The following is a 23948-nucleotide window of genomic DNA, read 5'->3' as shown; positions in this document are numbered from 1 at the left end:
TGAGACGCTATATTTTTCCAACTCCTTTTCAAAAGCAACAGGCTGGGGATGCTGTCCTAATTACTATTTATTTTACAAGTTTTGGGAAAATTCAGTGAGATCGGAGTTTCTTGCTTTGTACTACCTAATACTGGATGTTGCAGGATGAGGAAGGTTTTCATGCATGAAAGTCATACCCTTTTCTCTCTGGCTGCAAATTCCATTCTGAAGCATATTTTATTGCACTTAAGCTACAAACTTATGATGCTGCCGAACATTGCAGTCACAGGTTAAAGCTCCAGCCAAAAAAAAGCACTATCTCTTTGACCATTTCTTTCCTTCAAGCCGTTAATCATGTACCTTGTGTTGGTGTAGTGTGTAATAAACTGTCAACACTAGTAGACAAATGTCAGAGCAGGCTGCTGACAGACCAAAGCAGTCTAGCAAGCGTTATCTGCAAATAAAGCATGACTTCATTTTTTCTCTCTTAGGGAAGGAAACAGGCCTCAATGACACCTACACGTCAATTAAATTGGCAGCAGGTGACTCCTGAAATGTGGCTTTGGTCAACTGACAAAATGCGGTTTTCCTGGGTCATTGTAACACAATACCGGTATGGCATGCGTACATTTATATTTGTCTAGCTTGTGTTTGCAGATACTAGTGTAAGTGTTTGCAAATCCTAGTCCAGAACTGAAACAGTTCTGAGATCTGTAAACTAAGTGTAATTGTTATTTAATTAACTTGTTAGAAAGTATTTTTGCTAATGTTTTCTATGGCATAAAATCAAAAGCATTAGTACATGCCTGGAGAATCATACCACTAAGGTAAAGATCATCCCCCATTCTTTTGAACTTTTTTTTTTAATAAAGGAGCTGTGTTTCATCCTCATTATTACTATATTTTTGCAATTACACAACTGCAAAGCTCTCCAATCTGGTCACAAATTGGCCCAGCATAGCCAAATATTTGCTTCCATGTTTGTAAATGTAACTAAAACATACCTCACCTAAGACACTCAGGTGCAATGAGGCCCCTTAAATATTTGGTTGCAAAGTAATTTATTTGTACACAGAAGTTAGGGGTCAATGACCAAGAATGATGCTAGTAATTAAGCATATAGGACATTTCATATTTGTAGGCAATTTATTTCAGCTTTATGTGTTCCACAAACTTTGTGTATGCTGTGTCAAAGCCATGCAGATATTCAGGGGCAAGAGGACACAGCAAATGAGCTAGTAGGCAGCCTGTTGTACCATGTCAAAGAAAGGGGAATAGCCCCAACTTTTCTTGATTTTATTTTCTAGTTCTAAGAATTTCTAGTTTTAAGAATATTTAAAAAGATATTTTCTCATAATTGTCCTGATGAGTTACTGAGTTGAGCTCCACAGCCAGAAAAAAAGTGAATGGTTATTGCTACTAATTAACAATTAAGACTAATCAGTTCATCTTTTTCATCTCTGTTGTAAGAGGACAATTTAGAAAAAAAATATTTCCTACTGTTAGAATAAGTAGAAAAAAATTCTGCACTAGCATCCTAAGAATTTTTTTATAGGCTGTTTACATAACATTACATTTTTTCTCATCAGTTTGAAGTAAGATGAAGCATTTTTCATGTTAATTCAAAGGTTGAGCACCTTCTTGAGCAGTTCCACAAAGGGACATTGTGTAAGAGTACCAGAGCAGTACATGGGCTCAGACCCAGTATTCTTCTAGTATTCCAGGTCATCTACCAGAAAGATAATTAAAAGTAAGAGAGTGTCAAGTATATATGATATTTCCTCCTCATACTTTCTCAGTTTATGACTATTTTTAGTTCAGAGAATTTCCTGAGGCCAATATGATTTAGGAATCTCACTTACAACAACCAGGATGCACCTTTTTCCATTTGGCATTCACATTCATTGCCTGAGAACAGTACACTCTTTCTTTCTTTCAAAAAGAAAGCAAATGTATTTTTAGATTTAAAGAGAGAGGATGAAACAAGGTGGCAGAACATCATTATCTGCAATCTCTCATGACTTGGCTATCCGGATTCAGTCTCCTCCCAACCTCTTGTCCCTAAGAAGCAAGTCACAGGCTACGAGCTTTTCTGGGATACCTCCATGCTGAAGCAAATGCCTTCACTATAATGCTTAAGAGCAAGCAAGAAAGAAAGAAATGGAAGTCAAGCATGATGCTGAAGTATAGTATTTGGAATGGCAAGTTGAGAATCAGCAAGCCTGTGTTCCAATCCTGATCCATCAACTTATTCATGCTGTCTTGTGACTGTCTAATTCAAAGTACAACTCCCACCACTGCCTCCTGCAGACACGATTTGTAACAAAGCAGCATCTGCTTATGTACAGTTTGTGTAGGATCTGATCCACTAGGCATGCTCAGAGGACATCTACTGCATCAAGCCCTGCAGGTGAGACAGGCAAAGGAAAACCTATTTTGTGGTTCCCATAGGACATGAGTAGGAGGTAACTGTCATGTCCTGTCAACACTGAGATGCTGAGGCACATGACCAAGGCAGATCATTAGTCAAATTTTCATTAATAAAAGGCTTTTGCTGCCTTTGAGACAAGGTGGCACCAAAGAGAGATTTGGAGGATCACAGTTTTGGAGCTTGATGTGTAAATCCTTCTTTAGGAGCCTATGGGTTTTTTGAATCTATACCTAAAGTCTTGATTCACTCTAGTACTACATAATCTGTATATACATATTCACTGCAGTATTACCATAGCTTCTTTGCTACACCATTTGTCATGCAAAGGATAAGGCCAAGGGATGAGGCTTATTAATAAATCATTCTGTTTGGGAAAGTAGCCACATGGCGTAGACTTCACAGAGGGAACAATTTATTTCTGTTCTCCCTCACAGCCCAGGGCAGCAGCTCTGCTTTTTCCTACAGGCTGCACAATCTGCTTGGACCACAGGCACTTAGATCCTAGCTGGAGTAAGCCTGAGACAACTCTGTTCAGTACCAGTCAGTTGTCAGAAGTTGTTTTCTATCAACAGAAGAGATAAAGTGCTAATGAAGTGCAAAATTATCTTTTCCTCACTGCTGCTTCCATCCTGCATCTACCAGAGTTTGGTTATACTTGAGACTCCAGTGTGTTTCACAGACCCTTGCTAGGAAGTGTGTCAGTTCAGTCTCTGTCTCAGGGAAGGCTGGTGTGCACAGATTCAAAACAGCACTGCTCATGCCACTAATGGCTGACCTCTACTGCAAAATGCGTAAAGGTTAGTTCTCAGCTGTCTTGCAATGTATGTAGTCATTACCTATGCTAAACAGATAAAAATACTGCAGCCAGTGGGGAAATTTTAATTCAGTGTCATAACGATTTTCACTCACCTGCAGATGTAGGTGTGATTCAAGAAGCAGTCAAAGTACCTGCTTATTATATCCTCTGAAGCAGAAACATATGTAAACACAGAACAGAAATGTTTATTGTCCCAGGGCTTGCCTCTGCTTAGCCCCATACAGTGCACCTGAGTGTCTCAATAACAGTGTCCTTATTTATGGATCCTTTACAAGGATCAAGACACCTCAGAGCAAGGATAATTTTGAGGCCATGCGGTGCTCTGGAAGGTTGGACAGATGTCCAGTACATGCTGATCAGACTTCCAGCATAAAAGTCTAACAATTTTTTTTTTCTTCAGTTATTGATTCAATCTTGAAGAAGTGATAAATTTAACCATGGTTTTGTTGCTAAGCTTCCCAATGCTGAGTGTATTGAAAAGTCAGGACATCCCATACCTTCATTTTTAAAAAATGAGACAGCTAAGTCTTTTTTAACTCAAAGCTTGTATATCACTTTCAGAGGTTTAGATAGTGTAAAGTCTATTTACTGATCATTTCAAGTCTACGTCAAATATGTATTTCAAGTCCCATAGCAGCAAACCCTAAAACATCATGCACAGTCTAATAATAGACTTGTCTGAGCTCAGTGTTTTACAGCTGATTTATACGAGAACATGAGAACAATAAATACCAATATCCTAAGTACTGACCAACCCCAGGCTCCAATTAAAAGCTCACAGACCTGAACATCTTCCGTTTTAAATCAGTGTGGCTATTCAGCCACCAGCCCTGGAAACTACCTGTTTTAACTGTGACTTAATCAGCTGAATCAGCTGAATCACTGTCCCATGCACTGTGGTCACAGATCAAAGCCCTTAGGAAGGTACAAAGGTAGTGGTGAAGGGACACTACATCCATTCCAGTGGTGATCCAGTTTTCCTTCTAACATTGAATTTTCTGTAACAAACAGAAACCTACTTTTCATAATCACTTGATCCTCTATGTCATTACAATTTTTCCTATTCTTCAGTGGATTTCAGTGTGACGCTGCTCAATAATTAGTTTTCCAGACTTGTTAACACTAGGAACATACACTGGAACTTTATACCTCAGAGGAGGTACCTACAGCTCAGGGATTTATCTCCATCCATATAAGTGGCATTACTACAGAAAATGCTATGGCTTTAGGTTATCAGCAGGTTTCCCTAACTTTGCTACTAGTAGGTACAAGCAATCCAGCATGCCTTTTACTTTTGCAAGCTATGCTCATTTGGGAGTGATGGGGCAGAGTGCATGGATGAGAATATGAAGGGAAATTTCAGGAGACCTTTTACTATCTTAGTCCAGTCCTAGCAGAGGTCTTTGAGTTCAGAGAGTGATTTCAATGATGCTGGAGTGTCAGCACTGATCATCTGCCACAGAAGTGATGAGGACAACATCATGACTTCTCCAGTGAAAGTGCAGGCCTCTCTCTCTCTCTCTCCTCCCCAAGAGTTTGGGGGATTGTATTGCTATATTCTCCAGGGGCTGGAGTGGTATGCTATTGATATATGCTCCAGGGGCTGGAGTGGTATGCAACGCACCACCCACCCTAAAACCTTTGCTTGTACTATTGTACCAGAAACTTTCCTTAACAGCGTTTTGCATCATCTGCCTTCTTTGGGAGACAGTTGGTTGTGCTGCTGTCTTTCATTTTATTTTCTCTATGATATTAGCTAGCCCTACCGGTTTGTAAGCTCTGCATGTCCTGCTGTGTATTCACTTTTCCAGGTCACCTATAAATAAAGAAAGATGAAAGTGAACCTGACCACCCCAGAAGCTCTCCTTCTCTTAACAAACTTCCACCTGATTCTTAACTCTTTCCCACCTCTCTCTCTAAACATTAATAAGCTAATTCTTTATTGAGCTGAATACTGACTTGCACTTTACAACCTTAAATGTTAGCTCTACCTGAGGCACCTTGCTGGAAAATACTGTAAAGACCAAGTACGTTATGTCTGTCTCTTCACCCATATCCCCTCTGATGCAATGTTCACAAAGGCATTAATCAGGTTTGTTAACCAAGCCTGTCCTTTCGTAATAGACACCAGCAGGCCCTGCCTGAGAATGAGATCGGTAGCTCATTTAGCAGAAGGTGACCTTTCAGAGGAGGCTGGAAGGCCAGTGGAGTGTGTAAGTATGGAAATGGAGGAAAGGACCCATGCTGAAACAGTGGAAATGAGGGGAGACCTGTGTAAAACCTTTGGCTGAGCTCCATTACGTTGCACGTCGGGATGGAAACCTGGTCTGGCATGAAATGATCATTGCACTACTTAGTAATATGCCGGACAACCCAAGGATTTTTGCTCTCTGTCACCTGGAAGCCATCATAGTGATGGCCTAGTTGTCAAAATTGGTCATGAAGAGAATTATATTTATTTCAAGGAAACAAGAACCATTTCTCTACTACTTTCTATGGGAAAATATAGGAAATATTCATACTCATTTGCATTTTAACAGTATTCTAAGTAGTAGAGAATAAAAATACTAGTCATGTACTGAAATAAGACCACAATTACTTTGGATGTGCAGAGAAGGGGTTTATGCTTCTGATGCAATTAGCAGGCCACGTCCCCAGCTCCAGAGCTGCCGACACCCTCAGTTTTAGTGTTTCAGCAAGAGATAATTTCACTTATACCAAGGAGGTGCACGAACAGGGAGACTAGGAGCTCCAGATCCTTTCTGTTATACAGGCTTTTCAGTAGCGTACGTTTCTCACGAATAAAACGCTCCCGGCTGTGTGACCGGCTGGAGGCAGCTGCCCCTCCGGTCCAGGTTCGGTGCGGGCGGAGGCGGGTGGGACACGTGTGGCCATCCCTGCCCTCCACCGGTGACCACTGCCTGGCCTCCCCCCGCCTGGCCTCCATCCGCCTGGCCTCCTTCCGCCTGGTCTCCCTCCACCTGGCCTCTCTCCGCCTGGCCTCCCTCGGCCTGGCCTCTCTCGGCCTGGCCTCCCTCGGCCTGGCCTCCCTCGGCCTGGCCTGCCGCCTCCCCTGCCAAGCCGGGGCTGGCGAGGTGTTGCCACAGCAACGCCCTCTCACCCCAGGATGGGGTTGCTATGTCAACGCTCTCTTTGTGGCATCCACCCCCGGGAGGGAACGTCTGGAGGGGTTGCCATGGAAACCGTGCTCCCCTGAAGCATCAGTAGGGGCTGGTTCCTTCCCCGCCTTTCTGCCCCCAAAATGTCCCGCCATGAAGCTGAGATAACCCCCCGACATGTCCTGCTCTGTCCCACCCCGTCCCCACAGCCGTGCCGGCCCCTGCTGCACGCAGCTGCAGCTTCACCAGCCATGCAGGGCCAACCTGACGGGAGACCCTTTACGGTCACAGTGCTGCAGCAGCTCACGTCTGGGGACACGGACAGTCATCGGACAGACTAATGCAGGGGACCTAGCTTCTCTTCTCAAGGAACGGGGGGAATGGGAAGTCGCTGGTTGTGCTGGTGATGGAAGTGCTCGGTGCACGGATGTGGGAAGATGCAGCAGGGGATGCACGTCTACTTGGCAGTAGATATACATTCTCAGGCCAGGCTTGTATCGTACAACAACAAGAACCAAAACCACCTTTTCATCTAGAAACACTTCCTGTATTACACCACTCTTTTCAAATTCCCAAAAACTCCAGAAGGTGTGATTTTTTTTCAGATGAGTCTGTTGTGGGAAGGAACCGTCTGAACCAATTCTGGAGAAAGGCTGTAGTTAGAAAATGTGGAAAAAATATTCAAAACCCCAAATATTCCACAGAACATTAAAATACACAGGATTGCTTTTAGCACAGGTATTTGAACAGAAAACATTAAAGGTCTTGACTGCACGACTTACCAAAGCCTAGTTAATGAACCCCTGCTTATCCCTAGAATATCTTAGCAAAGTGATTTGTTTTAAAGGATCTCTCCTCTATGACGGGGAGCACCTGGGGATTTTGGTAGTAGCATAGCAGAGGAGTTTGCAGATACAGTCTGAAGAATCAGAATGCTGATGCTGCAGAAAATCTCAAAAAAACCCTAGTTTCCAGTCACAGGATACTCACACATACTCAGTATTTGGCTTCTTGCATACACATTTCAGTTAATAACTGCTACATTAAATACCAGATACGAAGTGTTTGCATTCACTAATTTATCGGTGCTCAGGATTTAGTACCGTCAGGAGTTCATGTGCATACTCTGCGATTACAAATACCTGCTTTGACACTGACTCTGAGAAATGTATAATGAGGTCATCTGCTGCTGAATCATCGAACGGCTCTCCTCAGGGATAAGGGACTTTGTATACATCTTAACTGCTGTTATACATCTGCTGTTGCTTATCTAAGAGAAGTGACACGTGTAACTGCAGATGACCTCGCATAATCAAGGGGGGAACTTACAAAAATGCCCAGATCAAGAGGTTTTGAGTTATATCTTCTAATAGAGACATATTTCTATCTTATCGTATCTTTGAATGAAGAACTCTTGTTGTTCTCTAAGTGGTATTACTGCGCAATTAATTGTCTGGAACATACTTACAGAAAACTAGAAATCATCCTCTAATCTCATCCTAAAGGTCATTACTTCATTTGTAATTGGACGGATTTCAATCATATTTCACATTGGGATCAAGCAGTTCTGAGTCAGTCTCAAAGCCAACCTCTGTGCTTTGCTCTCCTCTGCGTTCACCATGTGGCACAGAAAATTTGCTCACAGTATGACATAAAAGATATGCAAACGATCATTCTTCTTCACTAGACTTCAAACTTTATCTCTGGGGAAACAGGAACTTGTTTGTGTAGAAAGCTCAAATCATGATGTTCTCTGTATTATTGAATATATGTCTTTGATCCAGTAGATGCTTAAGGTAAGAATATACAATTATTTCTGGAAATCAGTCATCTAGACCTGCCTAAGCAGAAGCTGCTCAGTTCCCCATATATTTTCCTCATCCGCTTTCAATACCTGCTTATTCTTTTGGCCTTTACAATGCCTGTAGCAGACAGTTCTTAAATTTAATTATGTGCTGTATGAAAAACTGTTTAGTTTGTTTTCAACTGATAATTGAATTTTTCCACTTTCTTCTCCTGTAAAATATTGTCAATACAAGATCCTTATCACCTTTTAAACCATTCATTATTTTACAGGCTTTATTTATGGACTTCTGTGGTAGACTTGGCTACATATAATTTTCTGAAGTTATCAGATGGATATGCCTCCTCTCAAGTCTTCCTTTCTTCCGGCATGGAAATAGTGTTGGTCCTAGCTGTAACTCTGTGAGGAATAAAAGAAACTTCGTTGCAATCAAAGTACATTGATTTCAGTCCATGAACCTTTCCTGAAGAATTTCCAGCCTAAAACTGGAGGTAAAAACAGCAAGATGACAGGGCCACTAATTCAGGTACATATGTCTTCAGATGGGTCCATTTATTTAGGTGATTCAAATTTCTTAGCTTGGTGTCACTGATGCAGTGGAAAGAAGCTTTTAGGAGGGAATGAGGCTAGTGAGGTGAAATGGTGGACTGCACGTAGCGAAACATGGAACAGTATTTGGAATTAAGGTTGGAGAAGAATCCAGACATGCCCCAGTTAACGCTTCCTAACTCATATCTACTTAGAAAAAGTGAGTTTGTTACAAATTTTATCAGAGTAGGGAACTCAAGGACAAACTCTTCAGTGAGTGGCTTGAAAGCAAGCAAGCTGTTTGAGTGCTATGTAAAGCACTCAAAGGAATAGAGCACTCAAAGGAATACAAAGACGTAAAGAACAAAAATGAACAGCTAATTCATCTTTGAAATATCCATCTTCCACAGGAACATCGGTATTGACAAAAAGACTGTTGTCATTTAGGTACAATATAGGGATAAATTCACATTCAGAAGCAAGACAATGTTAATCTATAGCCATTGCTAAAGGTATTATGAAATTCCTCAGCTTCAAAGTAAGAAAGAACTTTTAGAAGACTTCATTTCAATACACAACAACAGTCGTTACTAATATCAAATTCCCCATGCTTTAAAACTGCATAAATGCTTTTAAAACAATGCATTGAAGACAATTACAGGTTAATTTAAGTGACCATCCTAATTCTGGATGGTCGCTTAATTCTGGATTATATTCTGGATTATAACAACCTTTAGAAAGAGTTTGATTGCATACATGTTGCTCTTTGTTTGAATAGTAATAAGACTTGAATAGCATATATAGATAAATGATATATATGAGCTAAATTTTTTAGAACTTTTATCTTGATTTTTCTGAGGCCTGTATTTCTCTGCCTAAGGAGTCAGTGTGGCATATGTTTCAAATACAGATATTCTGTTTCAAATACAGATATTCTGCTCCTTGTACAAAATAAATGGAATACAGACATTAATGAAAGAGACCCGTGACTAAGATTTCATTCCTCTGAAATTTTCATATAGGAAAACTGCCATTGCTGCCATCCTGCATCTAATTTGATCTACTTTGCAGATTAAACACAATGGAATTTGCAAGTATACATATTTACATGTAGGGGACAGTAGATAACATCTTAAACTCATTAGAACTAATATAATAGGAGTGGAAACATGATACATCCCTGTACAGTGGATCTGGACAGATCTCTAATAAAGCCCCAGTTAATTCCTCTGTTACGTTTCTTTCCTGGTCCATACATGGGAAGCACAACATACACACTTCTAGTCAGCAAACTTTAGGTCAATTCTGAAAGAAAAATTTCACAGCCAATTTGGAGTGTGGAGCCAGTGTATACCAGAAAGAGTAAGCAAGAACAGCAAGTGGACAGCAGTGGGAGTGAGGCAGAATCGAATCTGGAGTCTGAGAAACCATAAATGAGAGAGGTGTGGACAAAGGGAAAGAATAATGTGGGGAGTTAAAAGGGACAGACACAGGGCTTACAGCCAGCAGGACCGCATCACCTACCTGAAATACTTTTGCCAAATTGTCGAAGAGTGCTTGACCAGCACTGACTTTATGCTTGACTCCCCTGACTGTGCCGTTTTTGCTGAGGATGTTGACTCGTTTTGTACCAAACCCCCTCTCTTTAGTGGCTCTGACTAAAATGAGCAAGTTGTCCTGCTCGTTCTCGTTTTCATCGCACTCGGACCCTACATGTCCATTCTGCTGCCCATCCACTTCGCTCAGCCGGCTGGTTTGGTCGGTCTCCGAGCTGCTGGCGTACTCGGAGTCCAGAGAGCCGGCAGCCTCCCCGTCGGCGTACACCTCCTTCAGCACCCTCCCGCTGTGCGAGGACGCCACGCGGAATCGAACCTTCCTCGACAGCCTCTCGCTGTCCGCCTTCATCTCACTTTTAAACATCACCTCTTCCATTGATATAAGCAGCTTGCATTGTTCCAGCGTGGTGCCCATTGCATTTGCCAGTTTGTCACACTTAACAACAATATCAGCGCTGCTTGCTGTTGACAGGGGTTCTCATATTAAAGTAAAGCGGGTTCCCAAGAAGCTACACTGCCGTTCTGCAGTTAATAATGGATGCGTTTGTGCTATGGTTACCTTTAAACTAAAACCTGTAAAACGATCTCACCAATTAAATATTAAAAAGCCATTGTGTACTTTTTAGCACTAAGGAAGAAAGCAAGAAAGGGAGAAATTATATTCATTGATTAAAATAAAAATGCAAACCCACACATGACAAACACAATAAGAGAAATTACACAAGTTTATATGAATGCAGTTTTTGTTTGCTGAGAAAGGCAAAAAGGAAGAGTTTTTTTACAAGATCTGCAGAGCCAAAACTGTTTATGTACATTACACCTCTGGTGAAAATCGTAAACTTCAGCACTAGAGTCAACGATGGGCACATTTCTTTCATCAAAACCCTTCCTTCCCCTACCAGTCAGACCTCATTCACCAAAGTTTGCTTTTTATATAAGCTTGCAGATATTTGGCAGGGAGCTCTGACTTGGTGTTTTGTGATGCTGGCCTTTTCGCAGACTGGCAGAGCAGTGGAGAAGCAATTAGTCACAATTTGTTGCACTAACACAGCGTTACTAAATAAAACCAAGCCACAGCTAGAACCACACAGTAACCACAGTCTCTGTTCTGTTTTGTCAATTATTCAAGGGACTGGGCCAAGGGAATCTGAACAAAGGAACAGGAGAAAGCTAATTAATTGGGGCAACAAGGATCAAACAAAGAAAAGTAGGGTAAGGTGGATTCAACCACAGGGGAAGCAAATTCCCCTATCCCAACAAATCACACGTAGAGTCTGGTGCCGTGTTAGGCACCCGGCTCTAGATGTAAAAATAACAAACCCACACTTCAAGTTTCTGGCTGTGTCTACTCAAGATCATGTAGTAGCACCTTAGACACCCAAGCTGGTTCTGAGTTTGCATGATGAACCCTACTTACAGTGCTATTTCTGTATTTTTTCCGTTTAAAGTAAAATGCAAAGCATTTCTTAGAGCAGCATTGAGAACTCCACCCCCTTCTCACTTTCCTGGCAAACATTCCCCACACACTCTCTACAGCTTCATTTTCTTTCTAGACTCATGAATACTGAATTGCTTCCTGAAGCCTGTGACCCCCTCGACAGGTATAGGCATGAAATGAGTCCCTAGATGCTCAGCCAACCCAGAATGGTAACGCCTGCGGTCACAAGCAGCTGCAGAGCTTCAAGCATCTGAGGAGGCTTTCTGGCCAAGGTTTTGGAAATGCAGACTCAAATCTTTCAGCAATTAGGTGGTGGTTGTTGTGACTTTCTTTTGAACAAGAGGCATGAAAATACTGCTCTTCAGCCCAAGTAAAATCACAATCCTTATGACTAAACTCTAAAATTACTTATTTGCCATCTACAAAATGGAAACACAAATGATTAGTGGCATTAGTGGTTGCCACATTTTCTAAAGAGATGATTCACTGTATTATCAACTACTATTATTCACACAGAAAAAAAATTAGGTAAAAATAATAAGTTACAAGTTAGAGTTAAAATGCATTGCTACTCATCTTTCAGAGAAGAAAAACAGCTTGTATTAAAGTCTACTAATATTGAATACAGCTATAAGATACCTTGTGAAATTCATTTTGGAGGGGGGTTGAATCACAGATTGTAACACAGCCACTTGCCCACAGGAGCTTTGACAATAAATACAGTTCATTATTACTAAAGACTGACTTAGAACTAATTCTGTAGCTGAATTAATATTTCATAATATCTTTTATGGAATTATCTAAACAGGCCTGCAAGATACCTGGAGAAATCACTTAGCCTGTTGCCTACCCCAAAGTTAACTATATCATACTGTTTCCATGATTATCTGAGTGATCTCCTCTAAGAAACCTGCAGTAATGAACTTTGTTCATATTCTTTTTTTAAATTAAATAATAAAACCCAAGTGCTTTGCAATGAATTGCCACAGATTAAGAAATCTGAGCTTCTATAACAGAAATATTTTGCACAACACTTTTATAATATTTTTATCTCCTCCCCTTGATGCTATATATTCTTTAACATAGAAACCATTTTACTGTTATTGCAGGCAATGGGAAAGCTTGTATTGTCTGTACGGCAAAGGATTTGATGCTACCCGAGTGATTTAAAAAGTTAATGTAGCATTGAATAAATGCAGAATTAATCAGTACCGCCTTTTAAAAACACTCCAAATACTGTTAGCATCTTGTTCTCTGTTAGTAGGAAATTAGCTCATCGTTTAGTTTCATGGCAATTCCATTATTCACTGGGAAATATTTTTATGTCTGGTTATGAGAAATAAGAAACTGTATGCACAGTTTTCTCTGCAGAAAAATAGTTAAGCACAGTGGAGAGTGCCCCTTGACAGAGGATCTTACACGCATAAGATTTCATCTTGATGTTCCAGCTGTGGACCTTCTCTGAGCAAATGTGACTTTTGGGGTAAGTGCACATAGCCAGCAGGAAACAGATTACAGACTCTAAACTGGTTGTATTCATGACATAAGATATTTGAGAGTTCAAAGACCTGAAATGCATATATTTGTACCATCCGCTGGGTGCATGTTCTCAACAAAGGCAGAAAGGATGGAACTTGACTATACACCTCTGTCCCTCCTGTAGAATAAAATTTGTAGTAAATGCTGACACTAACTCCACTTACCCAGTTTGATGTTGTTATATTTGTGCCAGCTGTTATATTTGTGTTTATCATTTTCTAACTTCTCTAGACAAAATTATTTTCATTCAAGGGGTTATTTCATTTAATGAGCAGTATCCATTAGAAATTAATGTGGCAGGGTTTTGCAGTAATGAGATATTTCTTACCCATAATTACGACTCTTCCTGAATCATTTGGCTCTTGTTAGTTTTTGTTTCTGCTTAGTTTGGTCCTAATGTTCTGCCATTGATTAATTCGAGGCCACCCGTTCCAGCAAGCATAAAGTTGAAGCACACAGAGAAAAAAGTTGTCACTACAGAGATCTCTCCTGAATAGAGAAGCACTCCATAAAAAAACACCTGGCAAGAAGATATTACATCCATTGCCTTTCTTTTGACTCTGTCTCATCTCACAAGGAACTGGACCAACCCATTATCTTGATGTTGTGCTAAATAATATGGTTTCCAGTAAAATCCTCACATTTTATCATGTTCAAATTTACCACTAAGTTGAAAGGAACAAAGAAGGTGACGCTTCTGCTAGTTGTTGTCCTTCTTGACACAGAGTCAAGGTAACAGTACTGGATGAAGCCCAGGGGACAGCTGCTGTACAGTGCAGCCTGAAAGACAAACATCTGCTCTGAGACAGACATCTGAGAATCTTCCACACTCCATACAAGAAGGTGCCTGCAGAGGGCAATTCATCACATCTTTCTTCCATGACAGAGAAAGTAGATGAAGCATAACTAATAAGCTTAGTCTGAATATTTACCTTTTAAATGACTGAAATTAGGTCAGGTGAGCCAAACTCTTCAATACTTTTAAGATGAAAGCTTTGAACTAAGCTAGAGTAGCAATCACATTATGCCAAGTGAGCTCTTCATAGCTGTATCAGGAAGGGAAAAAAGAGCAGAAGAGAATAGAAGGAAACTCTAGTCTCATTTATAACCCTCACACAATTTCTTTAATATGTAGGTGCGATCTAGTTGTCAGAGTTCATCACATGTATATACATATATATACTTCAATTTCAGCAGCTCATACAAGTAGAGAATCTGTCCTAGGCACTCCATTTATGGAAGTTTGGAGCACGACAGCTTCACCTCGGGAAAGGACCACAAATCAATAACATTAAACTGTAGCAAAATGCTTGGTAGAGTATCTAGCCATCTGTACTAAGCAGCAAAGGTTGTTTGCATTTTGCTGAAGAAATGTAGAGTGTGCTATTTGAAAATACTGTAGAAATGGACCTCATGACATTCCCATTGATTGGAGAATAAAAGCTATAAAGAACTGTTAGAACTGGTAGTATTAAACTAGCAGCGAAATGAAGCCTGAATCATGAAAATGAGACTTTTGGAAGAAAACAGATGTCCAAAAAAGAAATAAATTAGGTTGAAATCAACAAATGCCTTCTTAATTTCTGAACATGTGATAATTTTAATAGAACAGTTCACACTATGACAAAGCGTTATACTCTGTTTTGATGCATAGTGTAAGTGGGGCCATTTTGCCTTATGTATTTGCAGGTTACTAAGTATATATAGCAAATCTGTAGGCTGATTTGATACCATTCACACTGGTGTCATTCATCATTAGACAGATGGCATGAATTCACAGTGACATGTCTTGTGATACTAATTTTTCTTCACTCTACAGAGTCTATTTGCAACCGCCTCTAACTTTATTACACTGGTAGTAATAGGAAGCATATTTCTGTAATCTGTAATTGTTAATGCACAATTAGCAGAGCAATTACCAGAACCCAGATATTCAAGAGCCCTAGATTTCCCATCTGTTGTTGGGAAGCAGATATTTTGGCTTGTAAAAGCACATGTGGAAAGTTGAGTTTGTTTATTCTGTCACAAGTAAGTAAAGTTTGTGAATAGCATGGTCTATGCTCTAGAGAGTACAGAATAACAGAATCACAGAATCATATAGGTTGGAAAAGACCTTTAAGATCATCGAGTCCAACCATAAACCTAACACTACCAAGACCACCACTACACCATGTCCCTAAGCACCTCAACCAAACGTCTTTTAAATACCTCCAGGGATGGTGACTCAACCACTTCCCTGGGCAGCCTGTTCCAACGCTTGACAACCCTTTCAGTGAAGGAAAATTTCCTAATACCCAGTCTAAACCTCCCCTGGCGCAACTTGAGGCCATTTGCTCTCATCCTATTACTTGTTACTTGGGAGAAGAGACCGACCCGCACCTCTCTACAACCTCCTTTCAGGTAGTTGTAGAGAGCGATAAGGTCTCCCCTCAGCCTCCTTTTCTCCAGGCTAAACAACCCCAGTTCCCTCAGCCGCTCCTCATAAGACTTCTGCTCCAGACCCTTCACCAGCTTCGTTGCCCATCTTTGGACACGCAAAGTAGATAAAACACATTACAAAAGTAGATGATTTGAACAGTGAATGCTAAACACGTTTCTAGCTGAGACAGATTTAGTGCATTTCCCACTTGCTCAGAGATGGAATATTCCCATTTGCTAAGCTGGCAAAACATCTGTCTACTTTCCTGCAGGTCCAGAATAACATTTTGACTGTAGTAAAGTTCAGGAGGACACACAGAGCATGTTCCAGTACCCATCAGGGAACTCTTGCATCTGGCAGTTGTTTGTCAGGCACAGCAGCTGCTAAACAGAAATACTACAGAGGAGAACAGACTGAGCATGCTGTTGCTATTATAATGTCTAATTATTCATATGACAAGTGCTTTACACTGCCATTTCATTTTATTTGTAGATTTCATTTAACTTCTGTTAAACAATTGTTAGACAGAATGGCAGAGTTTCTGTGTCTATATTTCTGTTTTTATTAGTGAGCTGGGTATGTTCGTTCTTCAATTTATATAATGAAGGAGCTAAATGAATGAGGAAATGAACACATGTATCAAGGCCATGCACGCAAGTGCACAAGGAGGTAAGAGGATATGGGATCTTTCTGCTACCCTTTTTGCTGGGGGTAGCATAAAGCCTCCATTTCCAAACTCTTTAGGGAGAAATGCTCTACATTGTATCTGTAAAGGTAGTCAACTATCTTTAACCTGAAATTCAGAGCCATTTCAGCATAGTTCTTTCATTTCTGCTTTTTCCATGGCAGATTTCTATAGGAACCAGGCTGCTGAGCTAAACGCAGAAGCTGCGGTTCATGAAGAGCTTCTGTCTTTATGAGGTAGTTCAGCTTCTGCTGAAAACTTGTTTATTTACTCTGAACAAAGTAAAAGGTCAGCTCTTAAATGTGTTAAATATCTGAGTTATACAAGGTACAGACCAGTTTTCCTTCCTCAAGAGAGCCTGTAGCCTACTGACTACAGTAGTAAGAATAGTGACTGGAAACTTTGATCCATGGCATAAGGCTGATAACAGGCATAATTGTTTATTTCCTCTCTTACACAGCCAGTCTCAAAATTCATTGTTTGTAGGTCCATTTTTTCTAGTCATGTAAGTGGTCATCACAGGATGTGTGTAACTGTTAGCTGAGTCTCCAGAAGCATTAGCCTATAGTTGGCCACCAAAATTTTTGGTGGCCACAAATTTTAGAGTCTAGAATAGGACTGAATTTATATGCTGATCTTCATTAAGATCTTTGGTACATTCTCTCCTGTGTTCTAGTCGAACAGGAAAGAATAGTGAGAGAAAAATATTTCCATTATAGCAGCAATTTGTAGAGGAAAGAACAACTGTGTTATGAAAAAAAATTTATAGATATAATGCACCAGGGGAAAAAAATCTCCAATTCAACAGACAACAAAAAAGCATGTCATAAGAGGTAATTGCTCAGCCAGACTGTTCCCTTGTATAATGTACTGGCTAGATACTAATCTAGACTTTAAGTTCTGTCTACCCAAGTAGCACCATGGTGAATTGTGAACGCCCGAGTCTGTGGGGCCACATATGCAGTCCAGACATGTCCTACTCGGTGTAGGATTAAGAACAGAGTGTGTACCTCTCCTCCAAGCTGCCTCCCAAATGAGCACGACAAGCGAGTCCCAGGGAAGAAGGTCTAGATGCCAGAATCTAGCACAGAACACATCTGAGGGTCACTGTCAAGTAAAGGGTTGCTAGGCTGTGGAGCAACCATAAAAACACATGACAAAAAAGTTGTTTTCTGCCTGATGATTCCACAATGACTCTGCCTGAGCCCATCTCAGATTGGTTTTACTGTTGTTAATACCGGAAACTATAGGTAAGGCTGTGTTGCAAAAAAACCCACTAGAGATTAGAAGACATTAATGGTAGAGCAAAATATTTGTACACATTTCTTGTAAGTTCTGCTTAGGCTTTCTAAATGTGAAAATGTGCTTCCATCTTTTTTGGTGTGGTTTAAAACACCTTTGTTTGAAATATGGCCTAAAATCTGGCAGTCCTTCTCCATAAAATGTCACATTCCAAATACTACCAAATCAGTTAAGATTTGGAAGAAGAACCTGCTACAAGAAGCACTGATTTACTTGGAAGAATATTCTCTCCTGTATCCATACTGCTTTTATCATCGTTTCAATGACAAAGGAACCTTTTTTCAAATCCAGGAACTTTTGAAAGAGATTTATTCTTTGCTTGGAAAGAAAATGATGCTCAGACTCACGATAGTTTTCAAGGCTAATTTTCAGGGATTGCATACAGTCCCTCTTCATTGTGAACAAAGATGAAAAAATGAACACGAAAGCTTCAGAGAGTCATTTCCATTCTCAGACTTCCACATGAAAACACATATAACAGCCTCAGCAGCAGCAGAACCTGAACCCTGTCCTGAGATTCCTCATACATTTATTTCTCTTAGCTCCTGCTAGAGACACAGGCCATTTTCCTGTGTTGGGCCTGTTGTTGAAAAATGAAAATAACACAAGTATGGGGATTAAAAGGATCTGGCGTTCAGTTACACTGGAATAAAATGGGTGGAAAGAAACTAACACTCTAGTGAAATTCAGTTTAGTACTACTCTTCCTCATGTGATTCATTACTATTTGTTAAGTACCCCAAGTACTCTTTCCAGCCTACCCGTGTTCACAGATAGCATCTCTGGGCAATATCAGCTACATAAAGTGTAAAACAAATTCTGTCAAACTGCTGTCATCTTTTGACTCATAAATACATATATTGATATGTATCCCAGATACAAAATACTTATAGGCCTTTTTATAACATAGGCATGTTAGGCCTACGTGTTGCTTTCAATATTTTGGACATATTCCAACTAGATCATTACATTCTGCATTGTTAAAAGTTCCCTGTGCTTGTAGTTGGATGTAGTGGTCTTCCCCTCGCATTGCTACGTTCTGTTAAAGAGCTGCTGAGTCCCACTGCTGAGCTGTCAACATTTCATTAGTGAGAGACCTTATTTAAACACATCTCTTAAATGTTCCTTGGAGACAAGAAAGATTTAATTATATAGTTTTACTGAAGTTACACTGAGACTCTTACAAAGAAGTGAAAAGGATTTATAAATACTGTGAGTAGGCTTATGTTTTTAAAATTTTATTCTTAGATTATGAAAATGTTTTTCAGGTCAGTTGATATCCAACTTGGGTTTTTGGATTGGCAGTATTTATTTTGGGACTTTAACTCTGAAGGAATCAATGCTAACAACATATAAGCAGCCCTTTTTTGGTCAGATTTATTCTTCTGTGGGAGTACATACAAGCTACTGCTTGCAGACTGTATGGGAATTCTGCTGCTGAGCATGCAAATGTCTACCAAAACCCTGTATCTGACTTGAAGCACAGATCTTGCATGCCTCTCAAACTTTCCACTATGTAGCATATTGAGCATATATTTTTGAGCCAAAAATATGACTACTAGTGATTTAGAACTTTTTTCCCATCTCTGGCTTTCACAGGAGAAAATCATATTCCGTTTTCTTCCTATCATTTTTTTTCCTTAGAAAACCACATTGTTATTGTGATTGTAGACAGTAGATACTCCAGAGATAACGACATACAATAATGCAGCTCAGCTCTCACTTCACACATGGGAATAAGGGTGATGAAAATAAGATAAAGGACTTTCATTTAGTTCCATTATTACTAGCTAATGTTACCACTAGTATTCTTTCTGTGGGTTCCTTTTATTCAAAGCTTGATAGATCCTTATATGTTGTTGGTTCTCCATGTCTTCAGATCATTGCTGAGAAAAGAAAGACTCCAAAATCTTGTGAAGTTGGTTTTTTTCCAACTGCTGTTCATGTATGTAACAGCAGACTGACTCCTGTATAAGGAAGATGATCTGCATACACTGTGATTTCCCATACGGCCACTAGCTGATAAGAACAGTTATCCAATGCCTGGATTGCTGTGCTATTTTTAATTTAAGATAGGGCGGATATCAGTTTTGGTGAAGGAAACATTTATGAATATACAAATGTATTAAGTCCTAGGTGGAAAGGAAAGGATAGTATTTCCTACAGCCTTCAGGATAACAGAAACATATTCACTTTGTCTTGTGTGCTCCTGAGGAGAGTTTTATAGCCATGATTTCCCAAAGGTAAATCTTTATGAGACCTGGAGGCAGAAGAGCCATCCATGGACACAGAAGAGATGGGACCGGTTTGACTTTTCCACGTGACAGTAACCCATAACCGAGTCAGGAGGTGAACAGAGGAAGACCAGGTGGAGGGCAGGGGCTTAGGGTTTTGGTCTGTTTAATGGCTGAGCTAACTGCAAGAGGGATGAATCATTAAGTCACCTAGGCTCCGTGGATCGCAGCCACCGAATTGGGAATCACCTCACTCAGTTTGATTCAGACAAACCCTTACTATGAGCAGGGAAATAATGTCAGCAAATGCTTGTCTGGGCTGACTGAAGAAACCACGCTGACGCTGGATGAAATCGCTGGCCTTATACCGACAGAAATTCAGAGCTTAGTGAGTGCAAACGGAGGAGCCTGGGCTGCGGCTCACCCGTCGGCGCAGGGATGTCAGGTGCTGTTGGAGCCGGTCCCTGGGTACCGCGGGCACACGGCAGCCGCAGGCAGGTGCAGCGGGGGCTAGAGGGGCACCAACAGAGGAGAGAGGCCTTCCTTTTCTGTTTGCTAACAGGAAAACAGGTACTTTTCGATCTATAGAGGAAGGAAAAGCTTGGGAGGACAGATTATGCTTTCTTCTTTTAGCACTGATTTCTTCCAAATCTTTGGGAACAATTGACGCAGTGCTGTCCAGCTTTTCCCCCACACTTTAGTGCACTGTTATTATCATAAATCCAGTTATTCACCATTCTAATTTGCAGTCACTTCCTTGGGCCACTCATCTGCTATTTAAAAAAAGAGATGCCAAACATTGTCCAAAAGGATATGCACATACTATAGCACTGGGGGAAAAAAAGAAAAATAAGATGCCACCTTCTTTAGCTACCCTTAATCCCTTTAGACCAGGAAACACTGATCTGCCAGCTGAGTACCCAGCACTCTGATATATGAACACTGTTTAATAGGTTGGTTTGCACATTATAATGAATCATATGTCTTCAGTCGCATATTATTTTCTTATTATTATTATTATTATTTCAGTCTTATTGCATTCCTCAGGAAACCAAAGCCACCAAAACAAGTATAGCCTGCATACACTATTCTAATCTTGTTTTCTTTTCATTTCAGCTTGGATTTGGAGCACTTAGACTGAGCTAATTCAATTTACAGGCTCATTAACCAGACTGCAAATGAAAGGGGAAGACTGTGTCTCCACAGGAATTCTCAATGTCAGAACGGTCCCTGGGTTTTAAAACCTGGTGCAGCATCAGTCTGCTTTCTCATACCTGCGATCCAAAATAGGATCCAACAGGTAAAGAAAGTGGAAAAGAAGCTGAAAGGAAAATTGTAATGCTTTTTTCTCCAGTAAATATTAAACTGCATGTGAATTTCTCTATAGGCTTCCTGATCAAATCTTTACAAATAATGTCTGACTTGCCAACAGGCTTTTATGCTAAATCCCATTTTTTTTCTGATTGATCTTAAAGCTGTTTCAAAACAAAAGACATTTTCTTTCTCTCTCTGTATCTCTCTCTTTCTAGCTCTACCACTATTTGTCACAGCTGAGGGACAGTGACAGTATTCAACGCTGTGTTCCAGCAGGCATGCCTGAGGGCTATGTCCCGAGCCTGCCTGCCAGAGCTTTTCAGTGCACCCAGCCCCGCGTTACTACTGACCCCACGCTAGTTCCGCCTTTGAGTTGCAAGAGTCTTCCCATGAATGCGAGCGTTCTTAATTTATAAAATGGTTTTCGGGTCAGAATACCTTTTGGAGGGGCTTTTTATTTTGTACTGATTTGGTTTGGTTTGATTAGTTTTACTTTAACTGTTCGCTTACTATTTCTTATTTCTTTGCTCCCCGGCGCTGAGGAGACTGCTGAATTACATCAGTTCCCAAAGGATGCAGCCTTCAGCCAAATGCTCATATATAAATGGCTATTTCCTCTGTGGTGTGTATTCATCAGAGGCAAATTCACATGCACACTCTCGTTTTATTAGATTCTTACATTTGAAATATGTATTCACAAACGCAAGATTTCAAACCAAACCTTTGGGGAGGTTCAGTGGCAGTCCTGACTCTAAATAAGCTCAGCAGGAACTCAGACCTCCCCATCGCCCTGCTATCAATGATGCTGAGCCCAAGATATTGACTGAGCTGCAGCATATTGAATTTAAAAGTTTACCCTTAGTCTCTAGTTAATAACACACACATGCACTCTCTTCTTTCAAACCAACCCCTCTCACAAGCAGCGGCCTTTATGCCCAGCAGCTAAATGCCTGGTGACGAAATGTCACCTCTTTGAATGCAAAAGCTATTTCATTGTCCAGAACTGTTCCTGGAACACTGAGCAGCATAACGATTCCTGATAAAATAGGCACCACGGGATGTCTGATACTGCAGTGAATTTTCATAGCCATGCACTGTCACTAGAATCCCATTTTATTGTGGTCTCCAAAGACTTGCATTTATTGGACTCAAAATCTCTCTTCCCCGCTTCTACCGGCACTCCTGTTCCAGGCCTAATAATTTGTGAGGTTTCCCTCACAAATTTTTCTACATCTTATATTTTCTGCAGCAGATTCTCATCTTTTCTGCAGCAGGCTTTGTTTACTTTCAGCAACAAAAACCCCGATGAAAGCTAAATCAGCTGGGCAGGTGAAGATCCGTTTTAAATAAGTGAAGTACTTTGGTGGTTTAGCTCTAGCACAGATACCAGATTATTTAAGGATGTCCCAGCTAGTGACCCTAATGAATCTTAGTCACCAATGGTATTTCTGAAATGTTAAAAAATCATGAGTCAGATCCCCTTCAGTCTGGGTAAATATTGTACGATTTTAAAATGTGTATATTTCTTTTCTCTTCGATCTTGATCCTGTTACTGCACCCCTTCGATATTTTCAAACCTTTCTCTGCAACAACATGGAAAGCAATCTCATTTTTCATGGAAGCTAAGATTTTCTTGCATTTCTTTCATCCTTTTATTTCAGTAGTTGTGCATTTGCCCAGGACCATGTCCAGTCAGGTTTTCAATATCTCCACATTTTTCGCTCTTTTGCTAAAGATCACCAGTTATTGTTACACTCATCTCATAGCAAAATTGCAAGGACTGCTAAATCTAGTCTCTTAGGGTGAAGTGCAACAAGGTGCATACAGCACCTTGCATCTCCTGAACATCCTCAGTACAGTCTATTGTGTAAGCTATAGGCTAGTAGAAGATTTAGTCATTAAGTCACGCATCAAAAGTTATTCTCTTCAGTGAGAAGAGACCCCAAACCCTGGCATCTGCTAATCCATCAACCACCTGCTCACATGGATTTCTACTGGCAGTTCTTACTGGGTCCCTATTACTGCAGCGTGTAAGCACCTAATCTTTTTGTAGAATATCTTCATAATGAGGTGCAAAAGTGTTCATCAGTCATCCGCACGGCTTAACTTGGGAACAGCTGAGAAGCAAGTCACCACGTTTTGCTGTGGGAGGACTTGCGATTTGGAGTGATCTCAGAGGTGAACTTCTTTACAGATGCTAGGTACAGCACCATCTGTAGTTCACATGGCCTTACTTGTCCTACCTGGCCTTAACTGTCCTACTTGACTTTTTAATGATAGCATTTTGATATTTCATTACAGACCAAGTCAATATGGACCTTTCTCAGAGGGATGCCCATGTTGCCTGCTACAATGGTAGGTGAGATGTGTGAAGGTTGGTCTAAACACAATATGGATGCCAGCAGCTAATGGCAGAAGCACTCTGATTTTCGAAGTAACCATATATGTTACGCCATTACCCAGACCCCCAATAATATTTAGGCACTTCACTCCTACTGGACTGACTTAAGTCTCATAATAGGAGCTGGAGTTTCTGAGCAACGCAAAGACAGACTACACAGCAAGTGTGGTAACATGGCATTGACCTGAACTGGCCCACTGTTAGTCCTCAAATGGTTGTCCCAGTCTTTCTTGATGAAAAAATTGAACTCTAGATCACCTGTCAAATTTTATTTATGTTGTTTCAGTCCTTCTTGCCTTTACAAATATCAGAAGCACACAGTAAGCCACAAGGTTAAAGCCACACTGAGACAAAAGAGGATCAAGTGGTAAAGTGGGGGCTTT

General features: G+C 40.5%; 1 protein-coding gene across 1 annotated transcript in view; it reads right to left on the bottom strand.

Moving 5' to 3' along the window:
* GRXCR1 (glutaredoxin and cysteine rich domain containing 1) overlaps window positions 1-10598 on the bottom strand; it is a 42791-nt gene extending 32193 nt beyond the window's left edge. The window contains exons 1-2 of the mRNA XM_075499196.1: window positions 10203-10598; window positions 8241-8243 (exon numbers count right to left, since the gene is read on the bottom strand). Coding sequence (XP_075355311.1) covers window positions 8241-8243; window positions 10203-10598 — 399 coding nt within the window. The remainder of the gene's footprint in view (window positions 1-8240; window positions 8244-10202) is intronic.
* Window positions 10599-23948: the final 13350 nt, after the last annotated feature.

The sequence above is a fragment of the Mycteria americana genome, chromosome 4 (genome assembly GCF_035582795.1).
Source record: "Mycteria americana isolate JAX WOST 10 ecotype Jacksonville Zoo and Gardens chromosome 4, USCA_MyAme_1.0, whole genome shotgun sequence".
NCBI lineage: Eukaryota > Metazoa > Chordata > Aves > Ciconiiformes > Ciconiidae > Mycteria > Mycteria americana.
Note: the sequence above shows the minus strand (reverse complement) of the source record. Positions and strands in the feature narration are given on the sequence as shown.